The sequence below is a fragment of the Parus major genome, chromosome 7 (genome assembly GCF_001522545.3).
Source record: "Parus major isolate Abel chromosome 7, Parus_major1.1, whole genome shotgun sequence".
Classification (NCBI taxonomy): Eukaryota; Metazoa; Chordata; class Aves; order Passeriformes; family Paridae; genus Parus; species Parus major.
The window spans coordinates 17,842,852-17,859,039 of NC_031776.1; the positions used below are offsets into that span (position 1 = coordinate 17,842,852).

Genomic DNA, 16,188 nt, shown 5'->3' on the forward strand with positions numbered 1-16,188 from the left:
ATTGCCATGATAGTTGTGAAGGAGATGGAGAAATTATTATCTGGTGAAAATTCTACAAAGCAATTTCAGACTAACTTCTTAATACAGACTATTTACAGTTACTATGTAGAATCCAAATTATTTTTCAGATTTATAGGTCTGGCAGTTGGAAGAGAACAGCTTGTAAACTGAAATTCTGATTTGGAAAACACGGAGATTAAATAAATACCGAACCTCAAATGACATTGTTAGTTAGTTTTCAGACTGTAACTGTCTTTTGATTCCTCCTCACTGTTTCCTATTTTGTGCAGTGGTTTCCTTTGCTTCTCACTAGTGTGGCTACAGTGCCACAAACTGTGAAGTACTTTAAAACCATTTTAGACGCAAACTGTTACTCTGAGGATCTTGCAAATAACTGTTTACAGTTCATTTGTTTTGAAAGTTTCACTGTGAAGAATTTTATTAAAATCTGTAATATCCAAGAACATGTGAATATCTACTAACATGTGCATGATTTTTATATTGTACCTTTTTCATGCTGGATATACAAATGATAGAAGTAAATTCTAACATGATTCTTTGAAACTTGTATCACAGATTTCTCCTTTAATCTCCAATTTTTTAATTGCAGCAGAGAACAAACAGCTGAGCAGATTTATCAAAGAAGCTATATGTAATTCTTTTAAATTAAGTTCTAAATTAAGTAATGATGTGCTAATCAGTTCTGTAGCAATAATAAGGATTTTCTATCATTAAATGTTGAAGCCTAGGCTCTCAGGAGACCAAATGTTCTGTGTGTGCTAGACATAAGACATGACAGAAACTTTCAGCACAGAATGATTGGCATACACCTTATGGACCTAAGTGTAGGGATGACATAGTGAATTTAGCTGCAGAGTTTTTCAATTGGTTAGATAATTTTAAGCAGGTGTGATTGATTTTTTTTTTCACGGGAAGAGAGTTTCAGCATGGCAGTGGTTTCCTAAATATTCTTTGTATAATGCCTATTGAGCATGACAGCCAGCAATATCAATTTCATGTTTTGCTATACCCTCATGACACATGTGGAAATACCTGTTTTCAAAAGTCAGCTAAAGCATTGAAACTCTGTCTTTGCATCGTCTCCCTATTCTTCCCTACTCAATGGTATTAGAAGCTCATTGGAGAAAGTAGAAACATCTTTTTCAATCCTCTGACACTTGCTCCTGGTTTTTGTTAGTCTGTTCAGGCATAAAACATGCAAAAATCTAATTGGATGAGATGCTAATGTTTTACTTGTAAATGTAGTTCCTAAACATGGAAATACATATTTGAAGTGTGATTATTCTAAGCCAGTTTTAATTTCCTGATTTTTTTTTTTTTCTGCCATGATGTTACATTTCTTCAGTAGGCTCAGCAGTAAAATGTTACATTGTCATTTGAAGTAAATTATTTAAGAGCAAGAATTTTGTTTAGAAGCTAGTTTAATCCAGGAGGATTTGCCTATTTGCCTGAAAGCAAATGTGAGTATTTAGAATGTTACTGTAACTTTCTACATTTCTCTTCTAGGCCTTTATCAGACGCTGTTTAGCATACCGAAAAGAGGATAGATTTGATGTCCACCAGTTGGCTAATGATCCTTATCTTCTCCCTCATATGAGGAGATCAAATTCTTCAGGAAACTTGCATATGACTGGCCTAGCAGCATCCCCTACACCACCTACTTCAAGCATTATTTCGTACTGAAATTTCTCCAGCTGAGGAATGGGATGATACCTTTGTTTAGTTTTCAGATGCAGACTTGAGCTTGAAAGCATTTGAGTGTTTTTACACAGGACAAGTTTGATAACTGTGTTTTCAGACTGCAGTCCTCCTACATAGTGTAATTTGTATGATTGGAATGGATCATGGACTGTGAATAAATGTACCCTTCTGAGAAACACCGTTAAACACTGAAGGATGAAGGATGACACTTCCTGTTACAAACTAACAGGTATACTGTGTTTAAGACTGAAGAAAAGGTTTTTAGTTTTTTTCTGGGGAACATTGTAAATAATCTTTTTAATAGTTTAAAGTACATTTGGTGGATACTGGAAAGTTCTAACATGAAGGGTAGTTTTTCATTATTTAAATAAAAAAGTGTAGTGAGCAAATTTGAAAACACAGGAAAAAATTTTGTGCCTGGATATAAACTAAATGAACTGCCATCTGTCCAAGACATTGATCTTTCGAAACCAAAGTAAGGAGTGTGAGACGGTGAAAGATAATTTTCAGCATCAGATTTCTCAAATAAAATTGGAGTATTTTATTTGGCTACTCAGGCTTGTACCTCCAAAAATGTGGTGGTGTTCCACTGAATTTAGATTGGAAGGGTGATACGGAATTCCTGGTACTTATTTCTCAAATAGATTGCTAATTTTGAAATCTGTTCAGTTTTTTGAAAGTACTTGCTGTGGTGTTGAAACTTGTGAAACCTTCCAGGCTTCTAATAAAAGCGAGCAACAGTATGAAACCAAATGCAAACAGGTCATGTATAATGTTCTATGCAGGAATAATGATAAATTCCCTTCTAGCTCTATTGTAAATTGTTGTACAGATGTCACATTTTCAGTTAAATTTCAGCAACTTATTCCTGTACAAATGTTTAAAGTATGGCTTTTTCTAATTGGATATTGTATTTTTTTTAAGTCTCCCTCAAGGCGCTTTTAATTGCTGCTAAATGATGTTGCTTTTACTTTTACAAGAGTCAAATGACCTCCTTAAGGTGCGAGTCAACTGTACAAGAGATTGAGAGCAGGCAATCCGTTAACAATCAAGGCATGTAAAGCAGATCTGTGTTGGCAATATACAGTACAGTTAAGTCAGTTTATTGCGTTCTCGTCCTGCAGAGCGCATTGATAATAGATGTAGAAGTTGCTCATGGTTATTCTCTATTTCTGGAAGTTCCTATCAACAAGGAAATGTTTCTTGTGGCTTGTACAGATATTTTAAAATGTGAAACATTTTCTAACTGCCTTGTATGGTAGAAACTTATTTTTCAGAACAGTGTATCTCTCTTCTGTTCACTATTCTTTTTACTGTCCCATTCTTGATGCTGAATTCCTATATGTAATTTTGTCCATGTTGCAGAAAGAGGAGGCTGTATTACCACAGGTTTTCATTTAGTATTGTACAGTTAAACTGTTGCTCTTGTTTCTGATCTTGCAAGCCATTTTGTTTTCATTGTATATAAAGAAATGTTAACTGTCTCTTTAAGATGCTGCTGAAATTGTAGAGAATGTAGCCAAAACAGTAATAAACAACGGCAGTTGAAATTTCAAGGTTTTCATAGTGTCTTTTTACATTTCAGCACAGGGCAAATCACAAAATCATCAGTGAGCAACATGAAAATATTTAAAGCAAACTCTTCTCAATTACATACAAAAAGCCAATAATACAATAATTAATTTAAGTGACACTGGAGGTGAAAGGGTGAGATTCCATGAAACTTAAAACTTCTGTCATGATGAGGTAACCAAAACTTCATTTGATTGAATAGACTGCACAGTAACAGCTTGTAAGTATTTCAGTGATCCTTTTAAAAATAATTGAGCTGTGAGATAAGATTAGTATAGAACTAATAGAAAATTAGACTCGGAATACTGGGACTCCATCCTTTCCACTCTACAGCACAAGACCGAGTGCAGAGTTCAAGAAGAATGTGCTATAGCTGTAAGTACACATTAGATTTCATTCCTTCTTATTCTGCATGTTGGTAACTGCAATTGAATAGAGGGGTCTACCCCACGTTGGATAGTGTGAACCGTGTTTTTATTTCGTGGAGGCTGGTCAATATTTTGACTTTCTGAGAGGTGCTGTTGTTGCTCGTGGGAAGTCGAGGGGTGCATGGTGGCAGTGCAGGCGCCGGAGCAGCGCGGCCCAGGGAACCCCGTGCCGCTGCCACCCGCCCGGCAGCCTGAGAGGTGGCCGCGTCTTTTAAAATCGGCAACCCCGAAAAGGATAGCATGTTTTGGAATTTAAAGCATCCTGCGTGTTCCTGCTTCAGCTTTAATGTCCTCCTGAACGTGCCAAAACCACGGGTCTGAGGCGGGTCCACGGGCCTCCCTTCCCGGTCCCACAGCTCCCGCGGCCCGGCGGGACTCGGCACCTCCAGCCTGGGGCCCCAGCAGCGAGGCCGCCTCAGCCACGTTGTGTGGCAGAGTGGTCGGCGGGGAGGGGAGTCGCCAGCGAGGTGAGAAGTGTCTTTTGGTCTTTTATTACTCTTCAAAGAGCCCTCAGGACTTGGTGCTCTTCTCCAGAACTGGGATGTTGCATTGAGAGGGGAGACTGGAGAGCCTGGGCTGGTGGGGTAGGGACCTGGGCAGCGTATCAGGACAGGAGCGCCTCAAAATCTGGAGCCACTGTGGTTAGAGTGTTTCTGATATCGATGTCTAAAATACTTCAGTCTCACAATTGCTACTGCATTTTTAAAAACTTTTTTTTTCTCCGTATCAGCTCCAGCCAAAATGAGGACTCTGTTTCCGTAGCTGAGGGATGGCAGGCAGCACGGGCTGGCGGTGTTTCTGCTGCACAGCCCCACACTCCATGTGCCAGCCAGCCCAGCGTGTCCATCTGCCACCACATCACAGGGACCAGGGCACTGTCAGCTCGCAGCACAAGCCTGCTGTGGGCTTCAGGGTGTAAATACCCTTCCTGAGGCCTGGACCATACCTGGCTCCAGGCAGCCATGGACTGTAGAGTTGAGGACTGTGTTGCCTTTGTAGGAAAGGTAAGACTGCACATTTTTCAGAGAAATAATGAATGATCCAGAAATCTCACGTCTCTCTGATCACAGATTGGTGAAGTGTAGAGAAAGAGGTGCTGTGATATTCTAGCACGTATCTTCCAGCCCTCAGACACTGGCCTTGCAGCGTCTAGAGCAGCTGATGCTGTGTCCAGCAGTGCTCCATTATGTCACCTTGCAGCCGTGGTACATGATGTGGGAAATGAAATGAAAATTTATCCTGAAATATGCAGTGGTTAACAACTGGATGGATGACAGAGGTTACTGTGAGAATCAGTGTAATAGTGAGGTGATGTGTGCAGGGCCTGAGAAACACTATTTCAAAACAAAGAGATGTATTTTACAGCATAAGCTCTTTCCTATTCATATACCACTAAATGCTTCCAGAAAAGAGTTGTCAAAATGCAAGACAAAGACAGGAGAGATGGTTACTTGTGTTTTGTTGTCTAAACTTGTTGGGATGCTCCTGGCTTCAGCAGGCCTGGAATGAAAGCTGGAAAAGGGAACTTATTGTCTGTTAGCACTGTCAAAAGCTTTGGAGGAAAGAGCACCAAGAACTGCTTACCTTTGTGCATTTGTGATCAGATCCAGTAGATCTTCTCTTGTCTTCATTGGTAGAACAGCAGTTTCCACTAAAACTGATAGAACTAGCAAAGATTTAAATGACTCGGAGAGGTAGAGCATGCCCATGCTCTCAGAATTTTTCCATCTACCTCCTCTGCCTTTGGGCTGAGCATGGCAGAGGAACAGGACTTGCCAAACAGCCGCATACACGGGGCTGACCCAGCGAGGTGGTGCAGCTTCTTTCATTCCCCTACATTTGTCCCTATAAAAAGCCACATGAAGAGTTGTTGCACAGCTTTGTATATTTGTGTAATGTACAACTTCCTTCGTGACAGACATAATCACCCTAACTACCACACAAATTGTTTGTTTCAGGCTTGCAGCTGTGGCTCATGAGCTATTGGCAGAGTTCTCATCACTGATTTGAGCACCACAATACATTCTCTGCATGCTCTTCTATTGCAAAGACAGGTAAGTAACCTGGTAGTTGGCAAACTGCACTTGCAATGGGTTTGGAGTATCTTGTTCCATTGGTTAAATGTCAATTCATATACATTTATATGATACCATTAAATCCTCATGCTGCTTGTAGGGTTACATAAGAATGTATCAGGTGCTGAGCTGATCTCATAAATTGTCTTCTTAGCACTGTCTAAAATACAATAAAAATACTTTTATTACTGAGTCCAAACACATTGCAGTCTAATAAATTACCATATCCTAGAGGTTATTGACCTATCACCCAATTAACATGAAACAGAATTACTTCTCTGTCATCCTTTAATCATCTGCCAGGATTCCTGTGTTTTTAATGACCCTCATCCTTTTCCACTTAGATTAATATTTTCATATATTGCTAAGATGAAAATCTTAATATCTAGGTACTACATTCAACAAAAAAATGGTCCTAATGGTGAAACCCATTCTGTAAAGATTGGTGTTTTTTCTCCTTATCTCAGAGACCACTGAGAGGAGTTCAATTGAATTACATTGCAATAGCTCTTTCTATCTGGGAGCGTGCTTTGATGGGCTCTGTTAACATGAGGCAGCAATGTGAAGGCCTCTTTTTTGTCTCCTTTCAGGTTTTACAAAAGATTAACTAGGTTGTAAAGAATTTTGCTAGTTTTATGCTAAGGAGCAACAAAGATGAGTACAGAGATCATGGGGAAAAGCCAGTATGAGCCATTACTATTTGAAACTGGGAAAAAGCAACTGAGAGTCAGCAGGGCAAGGCTCCAGATGGATGGTGTGACTGAAATAACACTTCAGCTGTACCCATTTAGATCACTAGATGTGTGTCCAGAGCACATTCAGACTCAGGCACTGTGCACTGGGGGGATAGAAGGTGAATTGCTGTAATCACTAGTGGCAAAGTTTTATGCTGTGTTTCATATTTAGATACACAGAAAGCATACCCAGGACACAAGGGGAAAGGTAGTGCTGCCTGAGCCAGTACAGCTTTATTAGCAGCACTTTGGTGCTTAGAAATCAGCCTCTGTCTAAAATCAGGGAGGTACATCAAAACTCAGCTTTCCAGTGGAGATGTGCATTAGACCTAGGGTCAGCAGCCCAGGAAAGGATGCACCCTGTTTCCCAGTGCCCACTGACAAAGCCAGGTGCTCTATTCAGACTGCTGAACATCTGCTTTACTTGTCTGCACCCCACACTGGCATGACACAGAGCATGGGAGTGGCAATATCAGAGCAGCAGATGCCTGTGACTGAACAGTTGAGACTGCTTATCCCTCTGGGATATTGGACCAAGGCTTCTCTGCGTTCAGCAGGCAGAGGATTTAAATACTAATGACACTAATTTTCCCAGAGACTGACATGGGATATTGGAATTCAGTAGCATTTGGCTGTACTTGGATAGTGATTGACTCAACAAATACTAAGAGAAGCATGTTTCTCTTATAGTTACGTAAAACTGGAAGGAATAGCTTGTAATACAGTGAAGGAAAACTTACTGCTTTATAGAATCCATCTGACTTGAAGCAAGAGATGAAATTAAAATCAAAGCTTCTGAAATGAAGCTTTACTTCTGTTTGGAGTTCACAGTAGTATTGTGGTACAGTGTCTAGGAAAAGGATCTGTGAAAGAACTTCAACAATGCTAAATTTTGTCTTCTTAACTTTTGTGTTAAGCCCTAGTCCTTTATTGGCACACTTTGGACTTCTGGCTGCTCAAATACTAAAATGATGAATCTATGAAATGCATTGATTGATGTTAATAGTTGGAAGCACAACTGATAAAAATATAATTGCTGGAAATATTGTAATTCAGCTCTTCTCTCTTCTCTGGACTTTATCCTTATTACTGCCATTATTGTAATTTGAAATTACACAATCCAAACTCAGAAGCCTTTTAAAGTATTATTTTGTAATGTTCAAGTCACACATTTCCTTGTGATGGTCACTGCTTAAGATTTCTAACATGTTATTTATAGGACAATGTGCTGATAAAGATGAATTAAGGATAGGAGGTAGATCTGAATTAATTTCTAATTTGGTGAAAGTAATAGTGATAGCTACTACAACATATAACGTGCAAGGGCATTTTTCATGTAAAAAATTATAATGTAGTAGTGACTAATCCAAATAGCATGGCTCTTCTGTTTTAGGTCAATTAAATATCCTTTTACTGTTAAAGATTTTGTTGTATTTGCTTTAGTTTTGAGGGCAGTAAAATCCTCACTCAATAGCTTTTATATGTGGTTCAATTAATTAATAGTATTTTTGAGTCAAAACCACTGATAAAGGATTAGAAAATATTGAGGCCATTGTAGGCAACATATTTGCACTCTGTGCTTTTAGAAATGTTTTCAAATCTTTGTCTTTTTAGATGGAGCTTCTTAACACTGAATTTTTAACTAGACCTAAAAGGAAAACAGATGTTTGCATCTTTTGTCCCTGCCCCATTCCTTCCTTTTAGAATTGTCTGGTGCAGAAGTGCTTATTTAAACCCCACTTTTCTCAAACTGAAGACAATTGATGTTTTGGACAGTTACTCTGCACATGCACTAAAAGTAGTCTTCTTCTGAGTGAGCAGAAATCTGTCTCTGGGGGCATTTTCTTCAGGGAGTAAGGGAGTGGGTCTTCTCTCTTTCTCAGCTGAACCCCTGGGAAGAGGTCACAGATTTCGGGTGGCTTTCTAGAATCTTGCTAAATCTACTTGTAATTGGACTGAGTCAAGTAGTTAGAAGTAATATTTGTTACTGGGTTAGTAGTAATAAACTGGTAAAGACATTAACTTTAATCTCAGAGAGATATGGGTTGGGTCAAGTGCTTGATCATGACTCAGAAAGTAAGACTCAAATTCCTGCAAACTTTGATGGTTTGCATTTAAAGAGATAGACAGAACATACACACATCAATGCATACACACAAGTGTAAAGGACCAGACCAAAGCATGTTTTGTTTCAAACATTCTGAGTATTGCTACAGGAAAGGTGATCAAAGGAGTGGGTCCTGCAGAGGTGGGGCAGCACTGTTCTGAGCCAGCTCTGCTCTGTCCTGAGGCTCATGCTCAGTGTCCTATCCTCCAGGTCCCTTCCTGGAGAAGGGCTGACTCTGCATCTGCAAACAAAGCAATGCAGAAAATCTAGAACCATGCACCATGTTAACTACAAAAGGATTGACCCACACTCCCCCTCTCTTTCCTGTCATCCTCTCTCACTCTTTCACTCTTGACCATCTATGCAGCAGGATCTAAGGACCAGTCACATTCTTTGTTTTCTTCCACTGCTTTCTTTGGTCAAAGCACAGCTATCATATTCTACTCTGCAATCCGTACTGGAGTTTATTGTGGGAGTGGGGAGCTTCTGGAGCTGATGTGGCTTGTGTGACAGCACCTATGAGTACTGGTGTTTTGAGGCTTGTGTGACACCACCTTTGATGAGTTTGCTGTGGGAGTTGAGAACTTACTGAGGTGTACAAAATGAAGGGCTTGTTAGCCAACTCCTTTGTGGAAGTGTATTGTAAGAATTTAAGGGCTTGTTAGCCAATAAATACCTTTTTAGTCTAAAAAGTGATCAGGTTGCTAGAGTTACAGCGACTGTACAATAAAAGCATAAATGTTCCTGACACCTGGAATGGTGTCTTTGTTCTGATAAGAATTTATAATGAACATCATGATGGGTCACAACAACAAGCATATGGAAAATATACTGCCTCTCCTTTGTTAAGAATATAGAAACCCATAGCAGGCACTGTCTCCACATGTACACACAGACCCATCACAGGAAGCTGAGAAGTCATCTGAGACCTCTGGATTTTCACAGCAGTGCAAATACCAAACATAAGCCATTGCTTAACCAACATTTTTCACTTGTAAGGGTTGAAGTGTCAGCATCTTTTCTATTTATGGCTCAAGCGGACAGGTCCTTAAAACTGTTGAACTCACAGGAGAGAGGCGTATTAGATGTGAAGAGGATTACAACAGGGGAAGCAAACACTTGCCCTTGTGAATTTGTATGAACTATATTTAGAATATAAATCCAAGCATAATTAAACAGTGCTAATGAGACAGAGGGACTTATCTTCATTTGGTGCATAATTGGTATCACTGATTTCCTCATTCATTTTTTCCTAGTTTTAAAGCCTTCTTGTTCCAGTGAGATTAGATGGTAAAAGCTACCCTGCAGAGAGAAAGTGTGCGGCCTGGAGGTAAAATTTAGTTGGAAGCCTTTTAAGGGATGCTGCTTTCTTGATAGCATCGATAACTGACAGCAAAGACACCTGTGAACATGTAGCCAACAGTCAAGCAAGGCAATCTTTGTGCAGTACCCTTGAAAAAAATGCACACAATTTTACAAAGACCATAATGGGGAAGAAAAGTTGACCCTTTCCAATAAGGGAAACAAAATACAGTAAGAGTTTTAGTAGTTGTAGGCATATAATTCACCACTATTAATTGAAGTTTGAATTCCTTCTCAAGAATATGCTTCAACTCATCAAGGAATGTGAAGCTTGCATAGGAATTTTTGGTGACATTTTGTGGCAGGGACACTGCAGCAGGTCTGGGTGGAAGATGGTAATGGTCTTGCCCACCTTAAGTAGCTCTCAGCCCATAAACAGAATTGCAGCCTCTGTTACAGCTGTGCGCCAATAGCTGATGATATTTCTGTGCAAAGGATAACAGCTACCTGCAGCTGCTCGACTTTTTTTTTACCTAGTCAAAGCCAGTAAAGAAGTGGGTGCAATAGGCAAAGTTCCATTTTTGCTTTTCAGTTTTGTCTTTGGTTTTCAAAGCCTGGATTCAGGCTCCTTTTAATTATGCCTCAAATTGATAAAATTTTTTTTGATGGTTTAATCCACATCTGTTGTTACAAACTGCAGCAAAATCAGCTGTTTCCTAAGGGGTAGCACAACAATGACTATGCCTGTACATTTCAGTGCTGCCATGCATGCCAGGGGTGCTTGTGCTTATTGACTGACAGAGGTGCTCAGGAGCATGAGACTGCTGTGCACCACATCCTAGTGGAAGTAGTTGCAGCCAGCTGGAATCTGTTCTCAGTGACTGCCTGTAAAGATTCTTCTAACTCTCCTCCCTCCAAAATGACCACCACTAACCAAATGCCTGTCCACCCACTGAGCCAAACCAGTTCAAAGAGGAGCACTACTAGGAGTGTCTGTGAGTAAGCTCTGCTGGATAGGAAGAGGATAGAGTGAGATGAATCCCACAAAAACAACAAATGTTTTTCATCATAGTCCAGTAATTCAGCACAGACTTATCCTTTGGGTTGCTGAACCCAAGACTTTGTTTTGTCCTTTTCTGGAAGGGGATTTGAACACTTCCCTGCTAAGACCGCTATGCAGATTAATCCAAGACATAGGAATTGTTACGAACATTTGGTCTCAATTTCCATTTGCTCAGTTTCACTGGACCACTCTGACTATGTCACCCTCTTAAATACTTCTCTCTTTTGGAGGCTGTCTCTTTTGACTACTTAGGGGCCTGTTTGCTGTTCCATAAAGTGGGATTTGCAGCTGTACTCCTGTTCATCATTGCCTAGCTAGGCTATTCAGTCAGCTCTGTCATTATTGATAGTCAGTAATACTGGGTTTAACTTTCCAGGGGAACAGAAAATTTTAGAAGTTGTTCTGCACCCCAAAAATCCCTTCATCTGCCTACATATTTCACAGAATGGGATGTCTGCTCTTGATTATTTTTCACAGTAACAGTCCAAGTGTTCAAGCTCTTCATGCTGCCTTGTGGTTGAACAGCATTGAGAAAACATCACTGGTAACCAGAATTGAGAGCTGCAGCAAGTACAGCTGCTCTGCTTGTGAGCAGTCCAGAGCCACAGCTACTTGTCCACTGAGTCCTGCTGAAAAGATGCCCTTTTTCAAAAGCAGGATTTCTTTCTGACTGAGCTGTGAAACAGAGGTCCCAACTGTCTACAGCCATAAAAAATCCCATGAACTCAAAGTGTCAGAGACTGGAGTCTTAAAAAAATTGAAAAGTCTAATCACTGCTTTCTGCTGCCTTAAACATAATTTTCAGTTATACTCCTTTTGAACCATCTTAGTTTAACTGCTGGGGAATCCCATTGTCAGGATTCAACAGATGTTTTATTTCCTGCTAAAGGTGGGTGAAATAATAATCACCAGCTCTGCCTCACTGACCGCCACGTGGTCTGGAAAGGCACCATATGCCCAGCACTCAGACTGCTGCAGACAGGAGGCTGGGGGCATTATTTATTATTTGCCTAATCAATTTAATACTGTATCTCTTTCAAAAAGTCTTTCTAGTCTTTATAAGGAGATGTGTACAGGACTCATCAAGCAATCTCCTCTAGTGAAGTGCATCTTCTGTTTAAACAGCCAGTATTCGGCTTGCACAACATATGGGGCTAAAAGCAAAGACCTTGCCCTTGGAGCTGCACTATGCTCAAGAGATGAGCTCAGCATCACAATCAGTTGTAGAGGTTGTTCAAGTTCAACCCAAATAACAACAGTTTTCCTTTAATACTTCTGAAGAGCTCTCCTTGAAGGGACTGTGGTGCCTCTCCTCCAGCGCACTTACGGTGTGGGTGGAGCAAGCTGCTTCCAGAGGCTGACCTGCCTCTGGAAAACTGCTGCTGCACCTTCAGTGACAGCGTGTGGTGTCTCAGGTGGCAGGCACGGGGAAGTGTCTCTCTCCCACCGACTGACTTCTGATCCTCTCTTAGGCCAGCCCACATCTTCCACAGAAGCTGTAGGGCCCTGAGCTGAGCATAGGCTGGGGCTGGATGGGTGGTGACCAGGGTGTGCAGAGTGTGTGTGGCACTGGATGTGGGTGGTGACTTCTGCTTGTTTCTTGGGATGTCCAAGGAGAAGCAGTTGAAAATGCATGGGCACTCCTTGCATGAGGATGGTAAATGAGGAATCCTCTGCAAGAGGTGACAGAAGGACCCCTCTGCTCCATGGAGTAGCCAAGCAGAGTGCAAAATGCAGTGATTAGTGAGAAGACGGCCATCTGGCTTGTCCTTTTACAGCTCTCTTTCACCATCTCTCTTCCTATACACCACAAGAAATTTCCCTGTGTTTTTGGCAACCCATTGAAGCCTTTCTGAATTGTACTACAAGGTCCAGTCTACAAATGACAGGTAGAGTAACATGAGGAGAGAAAAAGGAGAGGAAGATGATAAAGTGGACAAGAATCTGAGAGGCCTTCAGGCCTTATCTTGTATTATTACCTCAGTGGTGCTGGTTATGGCAGCAACCACCAAGGCAGCAAGTCCCCTTAGAGCAGGAGTTAGTAATGTACTTATTGAGGGAGGCTGTTGAGTTGTCAGAGGCAGAAGTGTTTAGACTGACAAGTAGGCATTGTGAAGACAGGAGTCAAGACTGACACAAGTACTCCTGTAAATTGATGAGGGACTGGGGAGCAGCCTATACTGAGCTCCAGCAGTGCATATCTGCAGGTAAGGGTGCACCAGCATGTGTGAATGACATATGGCAGCTTCCAAGGAATGTTTAAAAAATATTTGGTTCATTTCCTCACAGTCCTTAATATTTTACCCTGAATTCCTCCAAGTCTTTCTATTCCTTTATGATGCATACGAGGTTAGTTTAAGTTAGGTTAAAAGTATTCTGAAGCACAATGCAATCCACAAGTACATTATTTTTGTTACTTTTAGTAGTTAGAAATATAAACAGTCAGGAACTGGGATAGCAACAGTAAGTTCCTTTTCATTATTAAACAGCTAGTACCCAGACTACAAGTGTGGTTTTGGGTTGTGGGGCTTTTTTGTCTTCTCTCTGAAAAGGTGTTAGTGGTAAGACAAGTAAGAAACTGGTTTCAAATAAAAAATGCAGCTTTGAAACAAAGACAATTGTTTCACAAATTCAGTCATTTTTAGTACATGGCATGTTATTTGGCAATACAAAGGCTTCCAGTTGCTTGCCTTTTTTTTTTTTTTTTAGAAATTGCTCTCTTAAAGGATTTACCCAAATACTGCTTATTTCTACAAAAACATCTCCTACTGTCAGACTTTTGAGCCTTAGTAAAGCAGTGTCACTGCCTGAGACCACACTTTTTCTGTTCCATTTGGTTCATGTTGAACACATGAACCCAGAAAATACCAGTCATCTACCCAAGTAAAATTCTGGATTGCTAACTACATGCTGGCTTAAGGATAAACATGAATTGAGGTTTCAGGAAAAGGAGGTGTTTGTTCCTGGCTCAGCTTGGTATCTCTGTAGCCACCATCTGCAAATCTCTTAGATATTCCATAAAATGGCATATTACCATTGTTTAACTCTTTCACCAGGGCTGCAGGGCAGAAGTGCTGGAGATTCACATGAGCTAAATGCAGTTTTCTGATTGATTGAAGACATGGATTAGGTTTGGTTTATTTTGAGATAATAAACCAAAATAAGTTCTTCCACTTTAGGTTTTTAACACCTAACTGCCAGACAGTGTGCTGGACTGAACAAATATATATTAAGCTTTGCTACTACCTTGAAGAATGTACAGAGGAGGATTACAATAATGAGTTATGAACTACAGACATGTAAAAATGAAGAAACACTTCTGTAGTCTGATTCTTGCCTAACATTACAGGATTCAAATCTAAAATGAATCAGATTCTAGGTGTCTAAGTCCAAGAGAAGAATCAAAAAATCTGAGTTTGGTGCCAGCTAGGCCTCCATGTTACAGAATGATTGTGAACACTTGTTTGACTAGTACAGTCAAAACCCCTGTATAATCAAGGAAGCCACAGTCCCACAGTCAAACATCCCTGATCCTTATCTTGCCTCCTTCAACTTAATTCCATAATCAGCATTTAGATCATGGAGAGGTTGGAACTAGGCCTCTCCTTCAGCATTATAGTATCTCAAACAAGTCCTTGCCTATAAGGATTTAAGGATCCTATAAGGATTCCTCAAAACTTCTTCAAAACTTTCACCCAGTCCCATGGTTAGCTCGACTTAAGTCAGCACACTGCCAACAAAACTCTGCAACTTAGAAACAGCTTAAGCTCAGCCCCTTTCTGCCTTCAGATCAGTTGGTTTTACAGTTCCCAAGCGCCATCATTTTGCATCCAGCTGGCGTCCATTTGACTCCAGTTGCTGCTGGTGGGGGGGCAGGGACCAACCATGCTCGTTACTGAATCTCATCCTATGAATTCAGCCAAAAGAAACTAGTGCACGCCATCTCGTGGCCCTGCTCAGCTATTTCCTGGGAACGAATGGAGCTCCAGTTGCAACAAGAATGTTTGATGTGGACAGGATTTAAAAGATGGCTTTCAGAGGCTCAGACACAGCCCGACCGTCTGACCCCTGCTCCCAGGTATGTAACGTTCTAGTTTTATTAAAACGTATTAGTGCTTTGTCCACACTCCTGCCTTGACCTTGCAGCCTGAGCAGCTGTTTCCTGGAGCAGCAGCAGAACATCAAACTGCAAAAAGCACTTCTTCAGCACATGCTCACACAGCCATTGAGGTAACCCTGTCCTGACAACACATCCAGAGTGCCAGTGAACACAGCCCCCAGACCAGCCTTTGGTGGAACACGAAATTACTGTATTCATTTTAGAGTAGGACATACACATGTGAATCGTTTTTAATTACATGAAAGGTTGGGGATGTTCATGGTACATTTATCTTCATCTGCTGTCAGGACTTGTTAAAGAACTCCATGTGTCAATGCTTTAAATAAAGCTAATGTGCCTGTTCATAACTGTTCATTAACAGCTGAATCTATGAACTCATGAAAACAAGGTTACATCAGCTGTCAGTCCTTTGGTGTATCTTAAGTTCCTATTCCTCCTTACTCTCTCTTTTTGGTGGGAAAATCAAGTCATTAAGAGACCTTTGCCAGAAGTGATTAAAGTACAATTTCATCACATCGAGCTGAGGGAATTAAAAAACAGAAGGACAAAGTAAAATAGTATGACTTCAAGGCCTGTGTTTCTATTTTAAGTAGTGAGTGTTCAACTTCACAATGTTTATGACTTTTTAGCTGAGAAATTACAGCTTAAATCTGCACCACTGAATCATCTCCAAATCTGAAGTCGCATTATCTTCAGCAGAATTGCTGATGGTAACAGTGCCTTACTTCCACTGCTCTCATAGCTGTGAAAAGACTGGATATATAGTCAGCAACAAGGGACCTAAAATAGCAAACAGAAATGCAAAACTTCAGACTAAGCATCTTCTTTTGTCTGCTACCAGACACAAGTGCACAAGACCTATGAAAGTTTGCAGCTTGCTGTTGGAAAGCATAGAATTGTGCCAGAGACCACTGTGCCATACTGCAAGAACAAAAACATCTACCCAAGGACTCTAGTTCAAAACGTCTGATTACAATCAGAAATTGCTCTAAATTTGGTTTATGACAAACATATTTTTACACTTCTTGTGTTGGAAGTGTGTAACAAAGTTGCAGGAAAGGCTGT

The 16,188-nt window shown here is 40.6% G+C and overlaps 1 protein-coding gene and 1 long non-coding RNA gene across 4 annotated transcripts in view; both read left to right on the forward strand.

The window, feature by feature from the left end:
• TLK1 (tousled like kinase 1) overlaps positions 1-3,278 on the forward strand; it is a 67,117-nt gene extending 63,839 nt beyond the window's left edge. For all 3 annotated transcript variants that reach the window (XM_015634248.3, XM_015634250.3, XM_015634247.3), the window contains exon 21: positions 1,528-3,278. In XM_015634248.3, the coding sequence (XP_015489734.1) occupies positions 1,528-1,704 (177 nt within the window). In that variant the 3' untranslated portion in view covers positions 1,705-3,278. The remainder of the gene's footprint in view (positions 1-1,527) is intronic.
• Positions 3,279-4,732: 1,454 nt separating this feature from the next.
• On the forward strand, positions 4,733-15,470 carry LOC107207349. Its single transcript, XR_001522709.3, has 3 exons — positions 4,733-5,776; positions 14,923-15,081; positions 15,150-15,470. It is a non-coding gene; the product is annotated as an uncharacterized LOC107207349 (long non-coding RNA).
• The last annotated feature ends 718 nt before the right edge of the window (positions 15,471-16,188 follow it).